Source organism: Equus przewalskii, chromosome 2 (genome assembly GCF_037783145.1).
Source record: "Equus przewalskii isolate Varuska chromosome 2, EquPr2, whole genome shotgun sequence".
Classification (NCBI taxonomy): Eukaryota; Metazoa; Chordata; class Mammalia; order Perissodactyla; family Equidae; genus Equus; species Equus przewalskii.
The window spans coordinates 116,437,502-116,461,899 of NC_091832.1; the positions used below are offsets into that span (position 1 = coordinate 116,437,502).

The window sequence follows — 24,398 nt, forward strand, 5'->3', positions numbered from 1 at the left end:
AGAGATAGTCTTTAAATAAAAATAGAGGTTATTCAGCAGTTATCTTTTTAAGATTTCCTCTTGATTAGTATTAGATATTATTGGTTATTTCACCCAATAGGATAGAAGTAAGGAATCAAATTGAGAAGAAACTTACTCTTGAAACACGCACACACTTCTACAAAGCACAGAAAAGGTATTTACAAGCCATTTGACATTATTTGGTTATTGCATCAGTGTTTTATAGCACAACAAATATGACAAAATGTTTATGTAGAAGACAATTGTCTGCATTCTTCTAGAATGTAGAACTTCTATGGTAAGATTGTAATTGACAAAGCTGAACAAAGACTGGGTCTTCATTTATTCCAATTTGAGACGCAACTGAATGGAAGCGTTCCTACTTCCGAACATTTCTTCCCGAGGGAGGCAGAATGTGTAGCAAGATCAAACAACTGCGCTTCACGATTGTGTGTACTCAGGCCGAATGGTTATGACTCCAGAGGGATTTGTGTGCCTGCATCATGCCCTGGGCACTTCCCCTCCTCAATCCCGATGGAATTTCTCAGCTGCAGCCATCAGTTCTAGGGGCTAGATGAGCCCGGCAGAGGCAGACCTCATTGCTGTCATTCATTGCCACTGCCTAGTTCTTGCCACAGTTCTGAAAAGCCAAAGAACTGTGGGCTCTGGCTGACCTCCCTGCCATTGCTTTAGATACCCCATTGCTCTGGCTCTGCCTTTTCTACCTCCTCAAGGCAGGACCTCCACGCTTGATACAGGAAAATATGGCAGTAGCTGTGATATTCTACCCACTTAATGATGTGCCTGCCTATTTGGTGGGAAATCAACAGACTTGACTAGCATTCTAGTATTTACTTTTGTGGACCTAGAGTTACTAATTTTGTAGGTACCAGAGAGCAGGTGTGGCCATTTGTTAGGAAGTGAATTATTTTCTTTTGCTGCTCATAGATGCATATTGTTTGAAGGTGCTCTAGTACAATCTTTTCATTTTACACATAAGTCTAAGATTCTAAAAAACTTGACAATAAAGCTTAGGATTTCTCTGTTTCTCAAACCATGGATCCTGCCATCTCTTTATTTCAGGGATGATTCAAATCAATATTCCACTGATGGAATTCTTGAATTAACTCACTGTATGCGAGTGGAAATATTGGAAAGTATTTCACAGATTATAAAGGAAATCAATAGAAAGATGTAAATTACCCTAATAGTTCTGGCCTCAGCTTTGTGATTTGTTGTTACAGGTTCTGTAATATCATCACCAAGTTTCATCCATTTTACTTGGGCGGAACTTTTTGATTATGTCTGTGAAACTGACCTTGAATGCTATAGATCTCCAAATACAAGAGCAATGTTTTCCACGTTTTGGGGCTTGCACCTTCAATTGTTAAAGGTCTGAAGAAATGCAGACTCTGCAGAGAATCTAATTCCTATTAACATGCCAATATTCTGATACCATTTCCAAGGCTCAAGGTTGACATCTGAGTGTTATATTAATGATAGAGGGGCATTTTGTTTTATCTACCCAAAATATATAAATAGTCCCACCAAGTTTTTGTTCTATAAGGCTCCCATCTTTGGAGTCATCTTTAACTTTCAACCTTGGCTGTTCATCCTCTCCATCCAATTAAGCCTCCAGGTTTGATTCTTCTTATCAAAATTACTTTCAGTATCTAATTTTTGTCCCCATTGCCACTATGTTTTCTATCACTTTATGCCTTAACTTTTGTAGGAGATTTGTGATTGATTTTGCTAACTTCTGCCGGGTTAGTGCTCCCAAAATACCACTTTCTTCATGTCCTTATCTTACTTCTCGATCTACAGTGGCTTCCTATTACCCATTGAAGAACTTCCTAACTTCTTCTCCTGCCATTTGAGGCCTTCTCTTATCTAGACCCAACTTACTTATCCAATCTTGTTTCAAACAAAAATTTCTGCTCCCATGCAGCTTGTCTCATGGTTAGTTGCAGTGCACATGGCTGGCTGTGCTTGTTCGTGCCTTACTCCATATCCTGCCTCATCCTCTTCTTACCTACCCTTTTATGGCAAGCTAAAGTTTCACCTCTCTGAGAATCTTCTCCCAATTCTCTTCTCTGAGCTTCTGTGGTAGAATCAGTGGCATGTATAGTATAACACTGTGTTATATGCTGGCAAATATTGTCCTTTACTTGTTTTTGTTTTAGGCCTTGTGTGTCCAACAAGATCATGAGATCTTTTCAGACAGAAACCATCCATACGCACTGTTGATAGCATAGGGCATTCTTGCCTATTCTTTGACTTAAAATATTTTAAAAATCAACAACTGGTTTAGATACATTCAGAGAACAATCTAATTCAATTAGGTATCTAGGTGATTTAGTTATAGGAATCCTTTTTCATGCTGAATATTAACAACTAACTTCAAAGCTTACCAGTAGAACTTAAGAATTTCTTAATAATGATTGTGTAGTGAGGAGGCTGAATATGGAGAATGATTAATGATGTATGACCTGATTAAGTCATACGTACTCACAAATATGCATGTGGATGGAATATAGCTAGTGTCAAAATGGATTAAGATCCTGATTTCCTCATTTTTGTTCACACTCAAATATAGATATGGAGAATAACTGAATGAAAATTTATTCTATTGAACATTGTACACAAAGCTCTTTGTCTAAGAAATTTATTTTACTTATATAATACAATTGTCTTATTCAAGACACCTTCTTTTATGTTTTGAAAGATACCTAATGAGCCCACTTATCGATACATGAAGAATATGTCATTTTACTAAGGAGCATAAAATGGATTTCATCGTACCAATTCCGTTTCTGAGCATCACAGTTCCTTCTATATTTACCAGAGTTAATATTTCCCTTGAAGATTTTCCCTCCAGGGCTACCTAGTATCATAATAAAATGCCCGTTTTAAACTGTTTCTATTTTTGTGAAAAGCTCTTATGAGAGCAAGTTGCAAAATCAAAGAACTCAAATTCTACTTGGAAATTACTGTCTCCTTCATAACCTAAAGTTGTAACTCTTGAACTTTCACCCCTGGTAGTTAGGTCCAGAGCTCCTGGGCTGCCTTACCAGGGGCTTTCATAAGTCCCTTAAAGGTGATTGGCACTTGTAGTTAGGCCTTAGACATGTTGCTTATTGGCCTGACACACATCCAAACATTGCTGTGCTTTGAAGTTCCATCTTGGTTAGAACAAAAGATGCCAGATAGAAAGCCAATTAGATTGTGGTGTATGCTTCCCTTATTATTTAAGGCTCTGAGAGTGTGTGTCTACAGAAATAAAAGCCTTTCTTTTTTTTTTTTTTTTTAACTTTGTATTAGTTCCTATAAAACATAGAAAGGAAACTTGACTTCCAAAGTTAGAACCGTATGTCTTGGATTGGCCCTTCTATGGTTTCATTGGAAAATGTGTGCTTGCTGTGTGATGGATATAGCAGCGGTAAAGTGCCAGCATTATTGTGAAATCATATGGGGAAATAGTTTATCCATAGAAATCTACTCATAATGTTTTTGTGTTCTAGGGAATTTGCCTGTCAGGATAAATCTGAGATTTAACTGTAAGGAAACAACTGTGTTTATTTAGAAGGCGGCAATGAAATTCTGTGGGGTGGTAAGGAGATTCCAGGTATCTTTTTTAATGACCAAATGGGACTTGATTTTCTGGTGAAGATCACCTATATTAGCATTGCTATGAGAGGCCAACTATTATCCTAACCTGCATTGCGTTTTGTTCTCAGTTAGTTTAATAAGATAATTTGACATTTTGTAAGGCACTTTTCATACATATGACATTTCGAATACATCATGGCATTGAGAAAATTAGTTCCTTATATAGGCAAATAACAGCTCTGTCTAAACTATGATTTAAAGTATGAAATGTCATTTCTATTTGGTAAAAGAGAATGGTGGACTTTTACTTAACAAATCTCTTAAAATGTTTATTAAGCTGGTAGTGCTATTCTGCAAGAAGGCAGAGTTTATATCACAGCAGAATCAATTCATGAATATGTTGGGAAAAAAGATTGGTGGAGAAAATGCGCCAAATGCATGGCAAGAAAGGCTTGTCACTTCTCTATCCTATCTTCTTGAAATTAAATTTAAGCCAGGAGAGGACAAGAATGATGAAAGACCAGGGCTTAGGAAAAAGAGACTCTTACGTGGCCTGGAGACTTGGGGTTGAGAAATAGTGGGGTGAGGTTTTCCTAGTGGGAAAATCTTGTCTGTTGGACCAAGAAGTACTTTCTCCCTATTTATGTGGAAGCTTATTCATCAGGGGGATTGCATAATGACAATATATTAAAACGACTACCCTAGTACTTGTATGCAGATGGACTTGAGAGAGACTAGGAAGAATTCAAAGCCGAGGAGCAAAGATCCAAACTATCTCAGGTAGCCTGCATTTTGTAGATGAAGAGACAGATTCTACAAGGTTAATCTGCCCAAAGTCACACAGCTAGGGTGTTGAGAGTCAGCTTCAAACATATGTCCCTATGGCTTGTTACAAAACAAAATTAACTGAGTAAATTTTAAGATCTTATTGGCTTTATTCAATGATTCATGAATCAGTCAACATCCATTCCAGCAGGCAGAAAGGAGCTTTGAGGAGCTGTGCAAAATGAAAGACTCTTATAAGCAGAAGGGAGCAGGAACAAGGAAGTTCTGCTGGGGGAAAAAGCGGGTTGGTTACAGCAAGGTCACTTTCCTTCAGGGGATGGCAGGGTTCTATCAGCCAGGTTACCTAACTAGTGCTGATCAGGTGATTGCTGAGTGACTGGTTTAGGATTCCATTTCTGGGAGGGCCAAAACTGTAATCAAGTCAAGCCTCTGTTTTGTGACATGGGGCTTAGCATAAGCGACTCCATTTGGGGCCTGTTGTCTTGTTTTTAATAAGCTGATTTCAAAAATAGTACTCTGCTGTTTTTGTTTCTTAACCAGAAGAAATACTACAAAATTGTTGTTATTATTTCAGCTTTTTAAAAAATAGTCATCTATTTAACTAACATTTAATTTTTTACCAGGTACTGAGAGTACAATAGTGAACAAAACAGACACTATACCTCATTTCTGAAAGATCAGTGTTTTTCTTTTTGGCTTGTTCTGTATACTTATATGTAACAGACTTGTTAAAACTGGTGTGCATGCTACAGTTAACAGTACTGTATTGTTCACTTAAAATTTGTTGGGAGGATAGTTCTCATGTTAAGTGTTCTTACCATCAATAAAATTTCAAAAAACAAAACTGGGGTGCAGCATGTAAGAGTAGGTTAACTGAGCGTGTACACAATATGTGTGAATCACACATCCCTGGGGGACCATGAGTGTTTTCAGTGTATGAAGAGAGAATGGCCCCTTTTTAGCTTTGTAAAATAAAAGTTAATTAACTTTTGGCCAGTAATTTCTTGTGATTATTTTACATTTAAAATGAGAAGCTAAAAGTAAGCCTATAAGTTAGAATCGTAAACAGAGGCCTTCAGAAATACTCCTGAACCTATTCTTTCAAGGTTTATTTACAGCTTCTCTTTCGCTTAATGGTAGTTCTGTGTGTGTGTACCAGGAAACAGAGGGATCCACGCTGTGCTCCGTAAATGAGCACATCTTTAGTTTTAGACTTTACAATTCAGGAGTCAGACTGTCTGGGTATAAATCCCCAACCCACCACTTGCTAGATGTGTGACATTGAGCAAGTCACTTAACCTATCTAATCATCACCTTACAGAACTGTATTGAGATCACACACCTAGTGTAAGGAAAAGAAACGATGCATGGAGGTGCTTAGCCCAGTGCCAGATGGGTGATGAGCACTCACAAATATTAACCATCATCCTTATCTCTTTTATTATGTCCTCGTATTTTGTGTTTTTCTGCCATGACTCTGTGGGGCCATCAGGTTCTCTGACTTCCAGGGACAGCCTCTTCTCCTCTCCCTCCCGCCCTCGTGCCACAATGACACACTCAGGCCTGCCTGTTGTTCCCTCAGGTCTCGACTCCTGCCTTGCCCTTCCCTCTGAAGGATCCTATCCTCTTTGGATGGTTTCACCTGCACTTTTTGTTTTCTCATTTTCTTTCACTAATTTTCAGTGTCAAACCAGTCCTGTTATGATTATTTTTCCTATTGGTGACTAATTTTGGCAAAACACAGGCTTAATAATTAATTTAGCACCAGCTTAAAGACATGTGGGCCATTTACGTGTGTGGAATGGTGTATGAGGTGCTGCTGTGTTCAACTCATCTGTCAGCAATTTGGCAAAAGCTTGAGATATTGCACAGCCATTAAGGAAAACAAATCCAGTTACCATTGGCCCACTTTCCCCACATTTCCTATAAGGAAAATTGTTTCAATCTCTGATAAATTAAAAATTAACATTTTTTAATTTATTGAGAACGTGGCAAACTACATTCAACCATTGATCTTGTTATTTTTTTCTGTTAGTTTAAAAATTCTCTTTATCTTTCAAAGAGCTGTTTAGCACTCTACATTCCATTAGAGACACGGAATCTAGAAGGCTCATTTAAAATTTTCTGCAAACTGGGGAATTAAACTTCTTTTTTCACATTAATATATTACATTGTACATATAATAACCACTCTTATTGTATAGCATACAATCTCATGGAGAAACACATCCTTCCTGTTTCCCAACCCCTACTCTGACATCTTGCAGCCCCCGCCCCTGCAAGTAGAAATAAAGAAAGCTGTCATGACAAATCCCTTGTAGGATCATGGGTTAAACATTCTAGTACCACAATAATGAAACACGTTATGTGTGGGAGAAGAATGATAGAAATAACAACTGTGCCACATCAGACCTCATTAAAGTCAATGACCGGCAACACCGGGCTGTTTGTAGTCGTCAACAGTTTCTGTTGAATATTCTATATTTATTATCTAAATATTGAAAACAGCAATAAAGACAACTCCTCATTTGCTGGAATTCCATTTCCGGAAACACAGAATTTACATAAATCCCAGAAAATATTTCCTTGCACTCGATTGGGAAACCCCCTTGTCTTATTGTTTAAGTGCAGTAGTTTTCCAGTATGTTCTTGGAGAGTCTCCAGTTTTCTTGTAAATATCATCGTTTTTCCATAGTTACAAAATTTAGAAATATCAGTGAAATCTTGGGTAAACTTGAAATGCTTCATTTAAACCTAGCACCAGCTAGAACTGAACTAACATGGAGATAACTGGGAAGAAGGTTTCGAAGGCACTTTTGGCCCAGTGGCCTCTCTCCGCGAGGAATAGGAACTCACCCAATTTAAAAATAACTCTAATGATCAAGTAGTGTTGAGAATTAGAGTCACTGCAATTCTGATGGAAGTTACTTGTATTTATTTTAAGTACTTCAATAGAAATCATTAAAACTGGAAAAATATAGAAGTAGATAAAACAAGAGTCCTGCTCTCAATGTACTTCGGGAGAAAGATAACATACTTTGCCAGAAAGGCGTGGCTTGCTGCTTAAGAACTCTCCTAATGAGAAGCGTAGTCTGGAATAACGAGCCTATTTTCTTCTAAACCAGTGCTTTTTAAACCATTTTGGCTACTATCCCAAGGAAGCACTGCATTTTACATTTAAACCAGTGCACACATCCATATATCCACCCAGTTGGCTTAAGGTGGCCAATGTGCACACTGTTGGTGCGCTCCAATTATAAGCCACTGAAGCGAGTTCTTTTCTCTCTTTCTCTCTCGTTATACCTTCCGTGAGTCACATTATCTCCATTCATTGGACATAATTTCTCTACATACTTTCTGTTTCATAAATTTTGCTTGAAATTATCAAAAAGTCCCTGGTATAAAAGCTAGAAAAATGCATATTTATGAAAGGAGTATTCATAAAATTACTTTAATGATTTGGTATTTTATTTGATTTTTAAAATTCCCTCTAGGAATTTGACAAAACAAGTCTAATTACTTATGTTAGGGGGCCAGTACATTATAGGTATTCATAGCCTTATTAAAATTATGACATGGCCTGGTTAGGATACGAAAATAAAAATTTAACAACTTTACTTTTGTTGTTTATAACTAAAATGCTAATGAACTATTTTTAATAACAACTATTAAATTTTACATTTTTTACCACTTTAGTAACATAAAGGAGGAATACTTTTACAACTTTTCAATTGAACGCATTGCCTTTAAAATAAAAACTATATCTGAATAATACTCTATAGTGAGAGTTATGGAGCTTGGCTATTGTAAACTTAAATTATTACCTATTATTTATTATGATTAACTTTCATAAACTGACATTCCATGGAGATTAGAAACTTGAGGTTTGAAACAAATACATACGCAGAAAAGATATTTAAGACAAAGAAGCCTATGTTACATTTAGTGGAGTACATGCTGATTAAAATATCTTGGGAAATAAATCTCCCGAATAAAGAAAGTTATTTCTTTCGAAAGTTAACATGGTATGAAATAGTGTTGACACGCATCAAAGAGCCCGAGGGCAGTGTTCCTTTAAGGGCATGGGGTGATCAAGCCCACGCCAGTTGCTAGAGATAGAAGGATGAGCAGGAGAGTCCCTACCCTCCAGAGCCTACAGTCCAGTGGGAGACTGTAGCAAGTAGCAGTCATCCATCTGACCAAGTAGCCATTGTATAGAAATAGGAGGCAGGCCGTTGACCAAGTGCAGCAGTCTGGAAAGCTTGGGCTGGTTGTGTCCAGCTCAGACTGTGGAGCCTGGGTTGGAAAATGAGAGGGAGCGTGGTAAGTTGCAGAGCACTGTGTGTGGAACCAGGAAGCTGGTATCTGCTGTGCAGGGGACCCTCTGAGGGTTATTTTCATCCCTCTTGGCCTCAATGTTATCTTTGCAGGGATGTGAATCATTGGTTATAAACTTACTTTAGCCAACGAACTTTGACTGCAAGTGGCTGCAATTCAATATGGCAAATAGGGGCTCCTCTGAGAGTCCCGTATGAAGCCCAGTGTGGAAACTTTTGGGCTGTATAGCCTGCTGGGTATTTTGTAGTGGAAGACATTTTATGAGTAAGGAAAAAAAAAAAAATTAGCTACCATTCTACTTCTACCAGGTATTTGCTGTTTAAGCCTTCTACTTTTAACTGTGGAATAAAAGGCTTTGGTCCATGTTAAAAGAATTTCAGGCATTAAGCAAGCAGGCAGGTGGGCGGACTTGGGGAAGGCTCTGAAATTAACCTCTGCCTTCTCGTAAGGTTAATCCGGAAGATCTGAAGGTAAACCTGGTTTAGTCTTCGGAGAGTAGCTGGAGGATTGGGGATGGTGGCTCAGAAAGAATGATCTGCAGTCTCCTCTGTGCCCAGTCTGACCCCTCCCTCCCAGGAGCCGTGTGCAGCTGTTGGAGACCTATTCCTGGATGGGTTGGGGTGGAGGGGCGTCCTAGGTTTGCACACATTTCTCCTCTTGGCCTCCGTCCCGCAGCGTGCATCTGCACAGGGGTCTTCTCCATCTGCCCGCTGCTTCTCATTCACTCTTGCCCTCGCTGACCACAGGTTCTATCTCCTGCTCTTTCCTTTGCCTTAACGTTTTCTGTGTTTCTGCCAACAGAATTCTGGATCTTTGCTTTTTGGAAACCAAGACGTTTCAGCTTTTTATTAGAATGTGTCAAACTGTTTAGAAGTCTTACTATTTTTATTGAGGAATATGACAGTAATATGACAAGGAAATAGTTTACTAAGCATCAATGCCTTAATGAGAGATGAAGGAAACAGTCATTTAACATACGTATGTAGCACTTTACAATTTTCATCCTCACAATAATCATATAAATGTGGTAGGGTATTTTCATTTATTAGATCTTTTAGCAGACAAAAATCAAAGAGGATAATTGGAAGTTAGCTTAATTTACACAGTAGTGAAAACCTGTAATTCTTTTAACACTTCCATATTCTTTTCTTTATACTAAACTGCCTCTTTGACTGTTACAATTGGAAGGTAATGTTAATCTCTCACAATCTTATTCACATCCATATTCAGCATTTCTTGTCAAATACTCGAATACATTATCACTATTGACTAAATACAAAAAGAAAATATGAATAGAGCAAAAGAGGAAGCTGATATTTATTGAGCTCCCATTTTGCGCCTTTATATGCATTCTTTACTTCTTTCAGGGAAATTCAGTCAGGAATTAATTCTCAAATGACCCAGGTCATTAGTGACCATTAGGTCATACTGGCAACAAAGTGGCTACGTTTCTCCCTGTTCTCAGGTTTTTATAACAACACACGTAAGCCCAATCACCTAGGCCATGAGCCTTCACTATGTTTCTTTTTTTTAAAACCACTTTATTGAAGTATAGTTGACATGTATAAAGCTGTACATATTTAATATATGCAACTTGATGAGTTTGGGGATAAGTATACATCCATGAAACCATCTCTATCATTAAGGCCATAGACATATCCATCACCTCCCAAAGTTTCCTCCTGCTCCTTTTATTATCATTATTATTATTATTTTGAAGTAAGAAAACCTAACATAAGATCTATCCTCTTAGCAAATTTTCAGTGTACAGCGCAGTATTGTGAGCTATAGGCGTTATGCTGTGTGGCAGAGCTCCAGAATTTATCTTTTATAACTGAACCTTTGTACCATGTGATCATCACCTCCCCATTTCCCCCTTCCCCCAGCCCCTGGTAGTGACCATTCTATTCTCTACTTCTCTGAATTTGGCTATTTTAGATTCCACATATAAATCAGATCATATAGCGTTTGTCTTTTTGTGTCTGGCTTATTTCACTTAGCATAATATCCTCTAGGTCCATCCATGTTGTTGCAAATGTCAGGATTTCCTTCTTTTTTAAGGCTGAATAATATTCCATTGTATCTATATACCACATTTACTTTATCCATTCATCGTGGATGGCCATTTCCATGTCTTGGCTATTGTGAATAATGCTGCAATGAGCATGGGAGTGCAGGTATCTCTTCGAGGTCCTGATGTGAATTCCTTTGGATAAATGCCCAGAAGTGCTAGATCATATGGTATTTCTAATTTTAATTTTTTGAGGAACCTTCATACTGTTTTCCATAGTGGCTGCACTAATTTACATTCCCAGCAACAGTGTACTAGAGTTCTCTTTTCTCCACACCCTCACCTACACTTGTTGTCTTTTGTTTTTTGGTAACAACCATTCTAACAGGTGTGAGGTAATACCTCATTGTGGTTTTGATTTGTATTTCTCTGATGGTTAGTGATGTTGAGCACTTTTTCGCACAACTGTTGGCCATTTGGATGTCTTCTTTGTGGAAATATGTATTCAGATCCTTTGCCCATTTTTAAATCCAGTTATTTGTTTCTTTGCTATTGAGTTTATGAGTTCTTCATATATTTTAGATATTAACTCCTTATCAGATATATACTTTGCAAATACTTTCTCCCATTCTGTAAGTTTGTTTAATTTTGTTGATGATTTCCTTTGCTATGCAGAAGCTTTTTAATTTGATGTGGTTCTACTTGTTTACATTTGCTTTAGTTACTGTGCTTTTGGTGTCATATCCAAAAAGTCATTGGCAAGACCACTGTCAAGGACTTTTTTCCCTATGCTTTCTTCTAGGAGTTTTATGGTTTCACTTCTTATGTTTAAGTCTTTAATCCATTTTAAGTTGATTTCTTCTCTTTGTTTCTATCCACATGATTTCTGATCTCCAAAAAGCAGACAAAACCAGAAATGTGTGTTGAAATAGGAAGCATGAGGTAATAACAAAACAAAACACCCAGCTGATTATGAATTTTGAAGCTTTCTTGAATGCTTTGTGTGTGTTTAATTGTAAGTGTTTATAAGAGGTAAAAATGTTTTAAAAATATAAATAAAATTCCAGTAAAAAAAATCTCTTTTCAGAGTACCCAGAAAGGTTACATTTAAGCTCAGCCTTGAAATACTTATAGGAGTGGAGAGAAGTGAACAGATTCAAGTAATAGGAGTAGAATTGATAGGTTTCGGTAATTTATCTGATAAGCCAGATAAGGTAATCCAGATATTTGCAATAACAACCACCCCCAAGACCACAGGAAGGCCCGTGTAAGGCATATGTTTACTTCTAAGCACGTATCTAACCTTAGAGAAGAGCCTTATCACAGGTGTGTTCATCATTAGTGAGGAGTAGAGTGTTCCAACAATATTAGTTGTGGGCCAAAAGAGCTGGCCTGGCTTAAGACACCTGGCTCTGATGTGGTTTGATGACCTGGGTCTGTCTGCAGTTGGGTTTGTCAACACTAGTCTTTAAAGCATTACCCTTATGCCTAATTTTTACTGATAACTCTCTCAGGCTGACAGTTTGCATCATCTTTCAAGCAAAAACTGTTTTCGAAGCATGAACAGTACCACTTGTCATGAATTTTCTTATCGTGAAGAGCAATGTGGTTTTATAGCCTTCCTCTGTTTTCTGTAATTCATTCTTCCTTTCATGAATACTCTGCTCATAAGTTTTCACTTCCTCTGTTGCTGATAGCTTCTGCTTTTTCTCTTCCCATTCATATTCTTGAACCACTGTCTTTTGCAGAGTCATGTCTTTCTGCTGATAGAATTCACTGAGAATTTCTGCTGCAAGGATCTGGCCAAATTCAGTGAATAAGAATCAGGTTCCAGCTTCTGTATTTGTTCTTACAGCTCACGCCTGGCTGATACTTGACTGCTCAGTTTGGAATGGAAACGGTCGCTATCTTTTCCAACTATTGTTCACATTGGTTTTGCTTGGGAAACATCTCTCATTTGTCTCTTTTGATTTCTCATCTTCTCACTCTGGTGACTTGCCAGCTATCCATTGTCAAATTCATCCCATCCGTACCATTTTCTATTATTTTGCCCTTAAATGCAGAAGCAATATCAAATACTCTCATCTGCACAGTAGACATCTTCAAAACTTCTATTTATTCTCTTTGTAAGAAATATCTTTATCTAAGTCCTCCTGAGAGTTTTGTATAATTTATTAGTTTACTAACCTCAGAATAATGCTCACTCCAATCTTCTGTTTCCTGTAGTAATTATAACATGCTCTTCTCAAATCTAGTGTTTTCTTTGTAAATCCTATAAAGTTTAGATTCCCATCTTCTCATAACTTAGTTGGCTTCATTTTCTCTCTCAAATATTATTACATTCTTTGTAAAACTTTATCATATTCAATAGATATCTGTCTTGCCAAGTTTTCCGTTGTCTTAGATCCTATTCCTTCTCAGTTCTCAACATAACGAGCAGCTTCGCGGCAGCATTTGTTTCATTTCTTGAAGTCTTCTGAGTGAATGTTTAAGGTAGACATGTTCATGTTTTGATTTCTTCAAAAGATATTATTGTTTCTTTGATCACTTTTTCATAATCTATCTTTAAAAAATTATTTCAAACAATTTTTAAACATTTATGCAATTTATTCTTTTTGTCTGATAAATTCTACTATTTAAAAGGAACATGCTTCAGGGGGAAGATGACAAATAAACTAATTCCAATAAACAAATAATAATTATAGACTTCTAAGACTTGTCATAAAAATCAGGACTGGGCCCTTCTGGCACCTTCATTGTGGGTGAGACAGTGGTCAGTCTAAGTACCACCCACTGTAGTCTTCCCTCTGGTAGGTCCTAACATTTTCTCTTTATCCTTGAATATTCCTAAGTTTAAGTGTGATTTATTTTTACTTGCCACTCAGAGTATGAGTTCAATCTTAGGACTCTTGTATTCAATTCTGGAAAATTCTCATCTATTATCTGTTAAACAAAGGCTTCTCTATCACTTTTTTTGGGTTCTCCTTTCGATGGTTAAATTTTGCCTCTTAACATAGATAGATCGATTGATCAATCAATAGTGTCTTAGTCTGTTTCGTTTCTCTAACAAAATATCACAGACTGGGTGGCTTATAAACAGTTTTTCAGAGTTCTGGAGGCTGGAGGTCTAGGATCAAGGCACCAGCCTGGTCGCCTTTGGGTGAGGGCCCTCCTCCTGGGTCATAGCTCGTGCCTTCTCACTGTGTCCTCACATGGTGAAAAGGGCTGGAGAGCTCTCTGGGTTCTCTTTTATAAGAGCATGAATCCTATTCATGAGGGTTCTAGCCTCACGACTTAAGCACCTCCCAAAGACCCCACCTCCTCATACCATCATCCTTGGGGGTTAGAATTTTGACATATGAATTTTGGGAGTACACAATCATTCAGACTATAGTAGGTAGATAGATAGATATAGATAAACAGATATTGGCTCTGTCTCTCTGGGCTGCGTTCTGCATCTCTTACCTCGATTTTCTCTTCAGCCATATCCAGGCTAGCATTTAATTAATTTATCTTTTAAAAAAATTTCAATGACTGTATTTTTCATTTTCAAGATTTCTTAAGGGTTCTCTTTCAAGTCCATTTGTTCTTTTTTTCTTTGCTGTTTAAATTTAAAATCCTTTGCTCTTTAATGAGTGTTACTTCTTCATTTATCTCTTAAAGCATGATTAACATACTGACCTTTGTCTGATGATTTCTTAAAATTAATACCTGGACAGAATTCATGATCCTCTTGTGAGTGCTGTCTTTCTTAGCATTAGATTTCCTCGTGTGTTTTAGAATTTTGGTTTGTATACTCAGTATGAGTAGTAGGTATTATTATTATTATTATTGGTGTAGTTTTCTCTCTGTGTGTCTGCCTTTCTTTCCTCTGTGCTCACCCTTTTTTACCTAACCATTCTGTGTTGGTCTTTAGCTGACCCCCCAGCCTTCTAGACAAGACTAATCTTAAAAATGGCATTTCAGGACTCCGGTCTCTGAGTTGTGTTGGGGATATCATAGAGTTAGGCATCAAACCAGCAGATCCTTACTTCCTTTTCTGACTGAGAGATCATGTCTGTATTCTTCAGTCACTAAGCCAGAGACCAAGGTCTTCAGCACTTCTAAGCTGCTGGCTTGAAGAAGTGAGTCTGGCTCTGGTTAGAGAACTTTTGTGTGTGTCTTCTTCAGGAATAGTACTTGTGGCCGCCATTCCTACTTCTAGAACTGGAGTTCAGCAGGCTCATGGTTTTATCACTGCTCTCCACTTTGCTTTTTGGTCCATTTCTGGCCTGTGGACATGCCCATTTCTTTTTTGTATACAAATTCTTCTAAATACCTTTTCTCTTTTTATAATTGACCATGTGTTTTGAGTAGAAGGAACAAATCAGAGCATAAATTCATTGTTCATCTTCACAACATGCTACCAACAATTTTTCATGTGTAATATTTTAATCTTCTCAACTTCTTTGCCTCTTTATGGCAGGTATACATCTTATACAGGCCCTATAACCCCTACTGTGCAGACTGCAGACATCATAAGTTACAGTAGTTGCTAAATACTTCTTAGTTTAAGTGATTTTGTAATAGAAAAAAATCTGATTCCTACTTTTAAGGACATTGTATAATATCAGAATATGTCAATATATGTGTGTGTTTGAGAGAGTATATAAATATATTATTTTCATACCTATTAGTGTCCTACTGGGTTTATTTACCTATTTATATGATTCTCCTCCTGCTTTCAATCTGGCCAAGAATACCTTGAATTATGATTAAAATGTTTCCTTATTCCAGAATACAGAAAGAAACCTAATATTTCTAATGACCATTCTGGACTCTGCTGTAAAGCTGCTTCTCCTAATATTTTCAACTAATTTTATTGTTTAATTATTTTTAACCTCTTACAAAACACAGATGGCCAAACATTCTGTGGAATGGCTGGAGGGGAAACTTACTAGCCCACCAATGTTTTTATTTCTCGTGATGGTGTTTCCATGTGGAAATCGGTGGCTCAGGATCACACTGAGAGTCAGCTGGATGCTAAGGCCTGTGCTGCTTGTGTCCTGAACTTTCTAGAGTTTGGAAGTCATCAGTCTACCTTAGCAGCTCATTCTTTAAAGCCAGGCAGTTCTGTGTTTTCCTTGGCCTCTTTCATCCAGCAAATATTATAAGACCTCAGTTCTCATTGTGGGCTAATTATTCTCTTCTATTTGCCTGAACCATAATTCAGTGGGAGCTATTCCTACCCAAGGGAATGAAGGCAGAAATTATATAGCTGAGAATAATGGCTTGAAATAATGGCCGTGAATGTCCAGAATCTCATGCTATGTCTGATACATACCAGCTTTGTGATCTTTGTAGGCAACACACTGAAAAAAGAGTTTTTTCTCCACTTTTGTAGTGGGATCATTGTAAGGACTAAATATTTATTGCATGACAAGAAATGAGCTAGCCCCTTAGACAAATGAGGCCTATAGTTACTACCTAAACACTTTCTAATTAAAAGGATGTGATTTTAACTCAGCTGGTTCTCAATTAGGGAAATTCCAATATATATATATTCACATTTAATAAAATAGAAATATGTGTAAGGATTATTTCCATTACTAATATATACATTTAATTAACTGCCAACTAAATATTTTCGAGAGAATCATGATGGACCTGACTGAAGAGAAACTATAGTCGTTTATACTTAGGACTTTTAATTATTAATATACTGAAACCTTCAGAAAAGAAATTTTCCTAAGAAACATGAAATCTCAATACCACCAATTTGCTTAGCAAGCCTTTCTTTATTTATGCTATTGAGCCAGGATGAATAAAAATTCCGAATCTTTAGTGTTCCGAAGTAACACTAGGTGATTAGAGGTCTCATGTAGCTTTTATAATTAAGTGAAGCTTAAGGGTTAGGTTGAAATACCAAAGATAGTGCTGGCCTTTACAAATATGTGGTCCCTTTCTTGAAATTGTGAGTTAAAAACAGTGATAAAATATGTATAGGAATTATTTACTAGCCATTTTGGAACCAGAAAAAAAAAGTTAGATCACATTCAAAAATTTATTCTTTGTATTTCAGGCCCTCCGGGGAAACGAGGTAAGAGGGGCCGAAGAGGAGAATCTGGTAAGTGTCTCTTTCAGCTGCTCTGTGTCATTCATGTTCTGGTTAGGTTTCTGCATCTGTTCCTCCTAATTAATGATTAGATTGTCTAGTTGGAGGTTGCGTGTGTGTGCTTGTGTGTCTTTAAATCTTCTCTGCTAGACCTAGAATGTTTTTTGTCTTCTCCTTACGTCCATCAAACTGTAGGAAGGAGAAGTTGGCAAAATATTATTAATTACAGTTTCATAACCACTGGCACCCAGTTTTGGCTTATTTACTGTATCAGGTTAAGCCTGTCCTTTCTGCGTCCGTTGGAGGATTTCTCAGCTGCACGCAGTGTGGCAACATCTCCCCTGCCTCCCTCTCTGTAGGTGGTCAGTGAATGTAGGTTCTCTGTGAAAACATCTGTCTTGGGACACTGGGGCACATGTCTTGGAAAGCTTTATTGTTATTTTATCCAACTGGTACAATTTTGTGATGCTTTTACTCTCATTTTTTTCAAAATTTGAGAATTTGTGTTCCTCTGGTATAACCCTAGAATTTTAGTGATGACAGCAGCCTTGGCAATCAATCCAGCATTTTCATTTTGTAGTTGAGGAAATGGAGGCCCAGAGCAGTCAGGTGGTCGGCCAAGGCCATGCACTTTTTTATGAGCAGAACTTGAAACTCAAGCAGTTGTCCTGACGCCCGCTTCAGTGAGTCTTGGCTTTCAGGCCAAATCCTTACATACAAAGGGAAGCAGAAAAGTCAAATAAAACATTTTTTGAAACCAAGATATCCGAATGACTGAGTTTGCTTACTTTTTTACTTTATAAAGTCTAAGACTCCAAAAATGTAAATAACCATGAGAAGTCAAGATAAGAAGAAGGTAATTTAAGGTTTGATTCTAGTGTGCTAAGAATTGTTATTTTCCAGTATTTTCTATAAGTATTTATCAGTATTAAAAACAACCAATTACTAAGTGTCAAATAGTAAAAATACTAACCTATCAAAAAGAGCAGACAGCAGATTGGTTTTTTTGGTCTCATTTCCTCTTCCTTTTGGAAAAAAGATGTCAAAGTAAAAAGGATTTATGAAAATTCAATAATTTAGGCAGTGTATCTGCTTAATTCCTTTAAGAGTATTCTCAAAAGTTATCTTTAAGCCTCATTGAGTCTAAATAATGGAAACTGGTTTGGATAGCCCTTCACAAAGTACAAAGTTTTATAATGGAAGCTGCTTTGTAAGTTTGTTTTGAGGAAAAAAAATGATGAAATGTTGGTGGAGTCAAATAACCGCTGAATTGTTCTTTGTGTCAAAAGAAAGGGGATTGGAAAAAAACAGTGAAAATGCTGCCCTTTTGTAAAGTTTTATAGAAGATACAAAAGTCAATTCCCAACCTCCTGGTTACTTAAAACTGGTGTTTTAATTAAGCTGATGGTGTGCAAAATATTGAAATTTTCTTAGATTTTGCCTGTGTTTTGATGAGAATACATAGTTTTAAAGAAACATATAGACATCAGGATGTAGTCTTTTATATACTGACAATGCTACTGAATGAAAAACATTCTTAGAACAAATAAGGGATACATTTCTGATTTAGCCATTTTACCAAACTTAAGAAAGTTGTATATCAATTCTCTATAACTGGTCTGTCCTGGGTGACCAAAGATCTTCCTGATTCACATTTTATCTAAATATTTAGGTATATAAATTAGGCAGTCTTTTCTTAAGATATATGAACCTCTCAGTAATCCATAAACAGGCATCAAGGAATTGATATTATTTGAAATTTTATGCAAAATTTTGTATGCAGAAAGATGTAAATGCGTTTTTCTGATATGGTCTCAAAGGGTCCATGACCCCAAAAAAGATTAAGAACCACTGAAATCTAAATGACTTCTATGTCCCTTGTATTGTGCTGATGATTATGTCAATCTTTCATTTAATCTTAGTATTTTGCGTATTCACTAATTCGTCTCTCCCTTTTTCTTGTCTCTCCACCCCCACCACAGGTCCTCCTGTAAGTATATTTGCTGCATTTGGGCTCTTCTACATTAATCAGGATCACGTATGTTAACACTTTGCTAAAACATCAAAATATAGTCTATATTCCAATTAGAAAAATGTTACTGATCTTTGAAGAATACTTAACTTCTGGAAATTATTTTTTAAGTAAACTATTTTGTACATGTTGGAATGTAATGCGCGTCAATTTAAAAAAACTTTATTTTTAATACGATCACAAACCAATTACTCTCTTGGGAGTTTTGGAATAACTTATGAAGCTCCTACTATTAAATGCTTTTCCTGGAATTCTGAGGTTTCTTTTGCAAGCAAATCTCCAAGCTATTTCACACTTCTTTTTTCATCTGTTTAAACTTGTATCTGAAATATTTGCATTTGCCAGTCCACCAAATGTAGATGGCAACATGATCTTGGAAGTGATACCCCCATGGGCCTGGTCCAGTCCTCCCCCGTCAGGCTATACTCCTTTGAAGTCTATTGGAGCTTTGCCTGCATGAAGAGCCTGAGATGGAGCCCCTGGAGAGATGCCCTTGCTTTTTCCTTTCCTTGAGTGGGTCATAGCTGCAGCATTCCAGTCTGCTTTGCACTCACAGGAACAGATTATCTTGTCAGCTTTGAGCTAGATGTGTTTTTGAGTAATATCCTGGATATCTGTTGTCTGACCCCAGTGTTTGTGTTGTGCACTGTGCATTTACAGTAGCCATGATCATTGGCCTTGAAATATTTTCTCATCCTGAAGAGCCAGTTTGCTCCAAGATTCACAGACTCCACATTGGCAACTTATCTAACAGGCCAGCATGGTCCGGGGAGAGGGGCTTAGCATGTACTCGTTTACTTTATTCAGAGGAAGCATTGGCTTCCAAATATCTTTTGCAGTCTTCCTGCCACGTTCAAGGATGGAACATAAATCATGTTAGAAATGACTTTGCTTCTGTAACTGACTTTCAGCTCTTGCTTAATGCTAGGCAGATGGCATGCCCCAGGTCTAGGACACTTACTCTTTGGCTTCATATTTAAGCCTCTGTCTTTCAAACTAGAAACAAACCACTACTACCCAGAGGAAACTCTGGAGATTACAGCCAGAAGAGAGTGTTCAAGGCTCCTTTTTGTGGATGTAAGTATCAGGCATGCCGAGAGGTTGTTAAATCTCATTTCCGCCTTACGGTGACATTCAGGATTCTAGTATTTCCTCTTTGGTCCTTCACAAATTTAGGCATCTGTGTAGCTCTTGCTTTCTCGGGGTCTATTAGTCCAGGTTCTCTACATACTTATTAGATAAATAGAAAAGAGAACGACTATGTTTTAAGCTGCTAGTATATGGCAGGTAGTGTTTTGGGCCCTTTACACACATACTTTCATTTTGTCTCGCAGCACTCCTCTGATGTCACCATTCCCATTGTTGGTGAGGAAACGGAAGCTCATGAAGGTTGATTATCAACAGTTGCCCTGCTAGAGAGGGTTTGCAAAGTTGGAATTCCACCAGATATGTCTGATTTTAAACCCTTTCTGCTTACCAATTATCCCTGTTCCCTATGAATTAGAAGTGTGTGATCACATGGATCATGGTCACACAGGTTTGGCAGGCCATGGGTCAAATCATATTCCTTGATATAAATAATTACGCATAGTAAAAGCGTGACCAAAAAATGTAAAGTGGCTAATTTATAAAGCAAGCGTTAATACTGCCCCGTCTCAACTGCATTTTAGAGAAGTTATGATGTGTTTAGCGAACTGCATCAATCCAAAAAATAAAGTATAATCATGAGTTTTCATACTGACTAAAAGGTAATTCAAGTCACTCACATTTGATAAGATAAAAAACCATTGATTGTGTAAAAGAGAAAAAATAGATATTGATGATGCTATTTTTACTAATACAATGGAGTCTTACCATAGTACTTGGGACCCCATATCAAGGGTGAAATATCTTATAATGGAATCCTCTTGAGCCTCTAATTTATAAATGCCTATATATGACTTTCAAGAAGTATTTGCCTTTCATCAAATTTTGCTTTATAGTAACTGGCTTTAGAAGATATTTCCGTTATATTTCTTGCATCTGAATAAAAATTAATGAACAGTGGCAAGACCATGATTAAACAGGTTTATCAATGGTATATTTCTTGAGATGCAATATCCAGTTTTTGACAGTTTAACTTGTAGTGACCATACTCTTCCTATTTTTAGCATCATTTAATTTTATGTGTCCTTTTTTAATTCCACTTCTTTTCTGTGAACTGAAAGTTTCTGTAATTTTATTTTTAGAGAAATTCTATTTCCCTAATTAAAAAAAAAATTATTTAACTCTCTCCACACATAAGAAATTGGATAAAATATCAGAGGTTATGCTGCCGTTTTCTCGGCAGTTGCCCTTGCCTCCATTCTGTAAATGAAATGGAGGAACAATGGTCATCTGCGCGGTTAAGTAGTCTTACTGCTGGTGAGCAATCCTTGGCACAGAACCTGTATCAAGTAAATCCCTGGAACGTCCTTCTAGCTGTGACCTTCTGTGGTCCTGTGGCTTCAGGTGGACAGAGAGATTGTGAAGTGTAACCTGGTGTCCTGATGTGCGTTTTCTTGACATTCGCTTTCACTTTGTTGTGAAGTGTGGTCAATAGTGCCAAAGGCAACGTTAGAACACTCACTAAGACAAGCGAACAAAGGAAAGCTTGGTCGGCCTGAGGGACAATGGCAGATCTCTTTGTCACTGGTAGTCATCTTTTTTCATTGCCCTCCTAAAGTAATACTCTCAAGTAAGAGTAAAAAGAAAAAGCTTAATGATAAAATTTAACTTAGCAACCTTACATTTGCATCTTCATTTGATATATTTTGGAAAAGTTGGATATATCATGCTAGAATTATGTGTGGCTAACGTGTTTCTTTTGTCAGTTTCTGTATCTTGCATATTGAGGCCACTTATAATTGAAAACTTGAAATACAGCTTGAGTTAGATCCCACATATCAATCTACGCTTTAGGAAGCTGTTCAGCTTACTGCTCGGCCCTATCCATGTTGAGAAAAAGATATTGCTACCATAGGCATCTCCACTATAAAAGGCTGCGGTGAAGTAATTTTATGATAATGTATGTAATTTATTTTTATGTGACTATCAGGTACTTTTTTCTATTTTCCTTCTCATAAAGGTAACGTGTATAAAACATTGCTCTAAAGGAATCTCGTCGAGTGCTTTGAGCGCCTAACTCGATGGCACAGATGTGTTGGCTAGAATGATTTGTCTGACCGTTGCATTGGCTGACTCCAGATGGCATGAAATTGTACCTTCTATTTTTATAGCTTAAAAAAATACATTTGTGTTTCAACAAGAAGCAAAGGGTATGATCAAAATTTACAAGATGACTTCAGAGTTTTCAAATATGGCAAATTTTGCACTAGTTTTGATCTTTTTAGAGTCAGCGGGGGATGTGGTTTCTCTGTCCTTTTGTCTCTGAAGGAGGTGCCATTCTAATGTTCACAGGAAACAGAATCAAACAGGTCCTACAACTGTAGGCAGGAAAGACTGCAGAGACCCGCTTTAACTGGCTTTTGTTTGTCTCAATCTCTCAATCCCCATAATTGTGCCTGACTGACAGAGATATGATGTTATTGTTGGTAGCGTAGAACCCTCTGAAGTGTGAAATACGACGCTGTCGGGCAGCCTGCATTCACCTTCAACGATTGTCAACTCGATTTGAAGCCCAGAATCTTGTTGACAGATGAATGGAGCAGACTCAGCCAAGTAAAGCTTACAAGCAATTTCTGCCAGTGTGGTAGATGAATTAGGAAAGAAATCCGTGCAGAACTTTTAGAGGAGAAACTCTGATATCTTTTCTTCATATTGAAAAAACAATATGACTTTTAAGTCAATAGTAAATCTTTTCCAGATATACTAATAACTACAATTTATAGTAACTACATACCACATGTCACTTTACATACCCGTTCTCATACCGGTCCTGTGAACTAGACATTTGTTACACCCATTTTACAGAGGAGGAAACTGAGGGTTGGGCAGGTCAAACAGTTTGCCCAAGTACTCAGGAGGCAGAACCAGCATCTGAACCCAGGTGCCCATCCCCTCATATTTCTACAAGATGTTTTTCAGAGAAGTAAGGTTTAAGTGTTAACATCTCCTTTGCAAGTACCTTCTTTGTTGTATCTTATCCTTCTCTCTTTTATCTATGATTCATTTAAGCTTTTCTTAGTTGTCTGTAGCTCTTCCATATATGTGCTCTTTCATATTACCAGTTACTCAAAACAAACTTATAAATCATCTAATTCTCATCTAACAGAAGTAAACTGTGTGGAGATACGATCTTTGGTTCTTGAGTCAAGAAAACTGAATATAAAATTGTCATGGACTGTTTCAACAAATGTTCCTTTAATTGCTTCTTTGTTATATTCCTACTTAATTATTAAAATATTTTAATTTCTATTTGGGTTCAAAGAGCATGCTTTTGCATGTGTAGGGACTGTTATTTCTCTATAATATAATACATAATAATACAATCATAACATAATAATATAATAATAGGGTATTATTGTGGATGGAGGGAGCAAACCATTTACCTTATAGGAAGCAAGATCACTACAAAATACCAGGGTGGCTAGATTCATTCAGATGTAGTAACTATAACACACCAAAGACACACACAAAGCAAACCCGGAGAACTAATTCGTGTTTAAAGGTGGTTTGAGGACAGAGTTATAATAGAATGACCATAGGCTGTCACCGGTGAGTAGTTCATTTTGGGACCCTGCACGCAGGTTTGTATCCTAGAACAAAAGGCAGAACAAAGAATATGTGTAACTATAACTCTTACATAGCCTGAATTCCCCGTTGTCTTTCATGTCTTCTGTTTTGAGCTTCAAGCTGCCATATTTGATATGCAATGGCAGTTTGAACTTCATTGTTCAGACCATTGTTCGGTGGCAATTTGTTTCAACACTTCCTCTGACATTGTTTACATAGATTTAATGCCGGGTTAAACAGAACTTTGGAATTCTCAAACGGGCAAAGATAATGGGTAAAGACCCCACAAATTGATATAAATAAGAGTGTTAAAGTTGAAAAAAAAAAAAAAAAGGAGGAGGAGAAGGAAATAGACCTATAAAAATGTTGACAATATTTTTCTTTGCAACATTATTTTTTCTTGTGGTCTATTTCGGGATACCATCTGTTTATAATAACTTTAGCTGTTATAACAGACCAACCCTGAGATGTGAGCGGCTTACCACAATAGGAGTTTATTTGTTATCCATGGTGAGGGCAATGCTTCTTGAAGGGACTCAGGCGGATGGAGACTCTGCCATCTTGCCTGTGTGTGTCCTGACGTTACCCTGGGCGTAGATACACAGCCATCAGGTAAGAGAAATAAGGGAAGAGAGGGGAAGGTCAGGTAGGACGATTGTTTTGGCCAGCAGTAGAAGTACAAGATTTTATGGTTTGTATCTCTTTTGACCACATTCCTTTGGCAAGAGTCAAGTCACGTGTTCACACCCAACTGCAAAGGAGGCACAAGATGTAGCTGTGGGCTCTGGAGAAAAGGTAAACGGATTTGGTGAACAG

The 24,398-nt window shown here is 37.3% G+C and overlaps 1 protein-coding gene across 1 annotated transcript in view; it reads left to right on the top strand.

Annotated features, from left to right (window-relative positions):
* Window positions 1–24,398, top strand: part of COL25A1 (collagen type XXV alpha 1 chain) — a 435,346-nt gene that overhangs the window by 219,523 nt on the left and 191,425 nt on the right. The window contains exons 3-4 of the mRNA XM_070611755.1: window positions 16,805–16,849; window positions 18,820–18,827. Of these exons, the coding sequence (XP_070467856.1) occupies window positions 16,805–16,849; window positions 18,820–18,827 (53 nt within the window). The remainder of the gene's footprint in view (window positions 1–16,804; window positions 16,850–18,819; window positions 18,828–24,398) is intronic.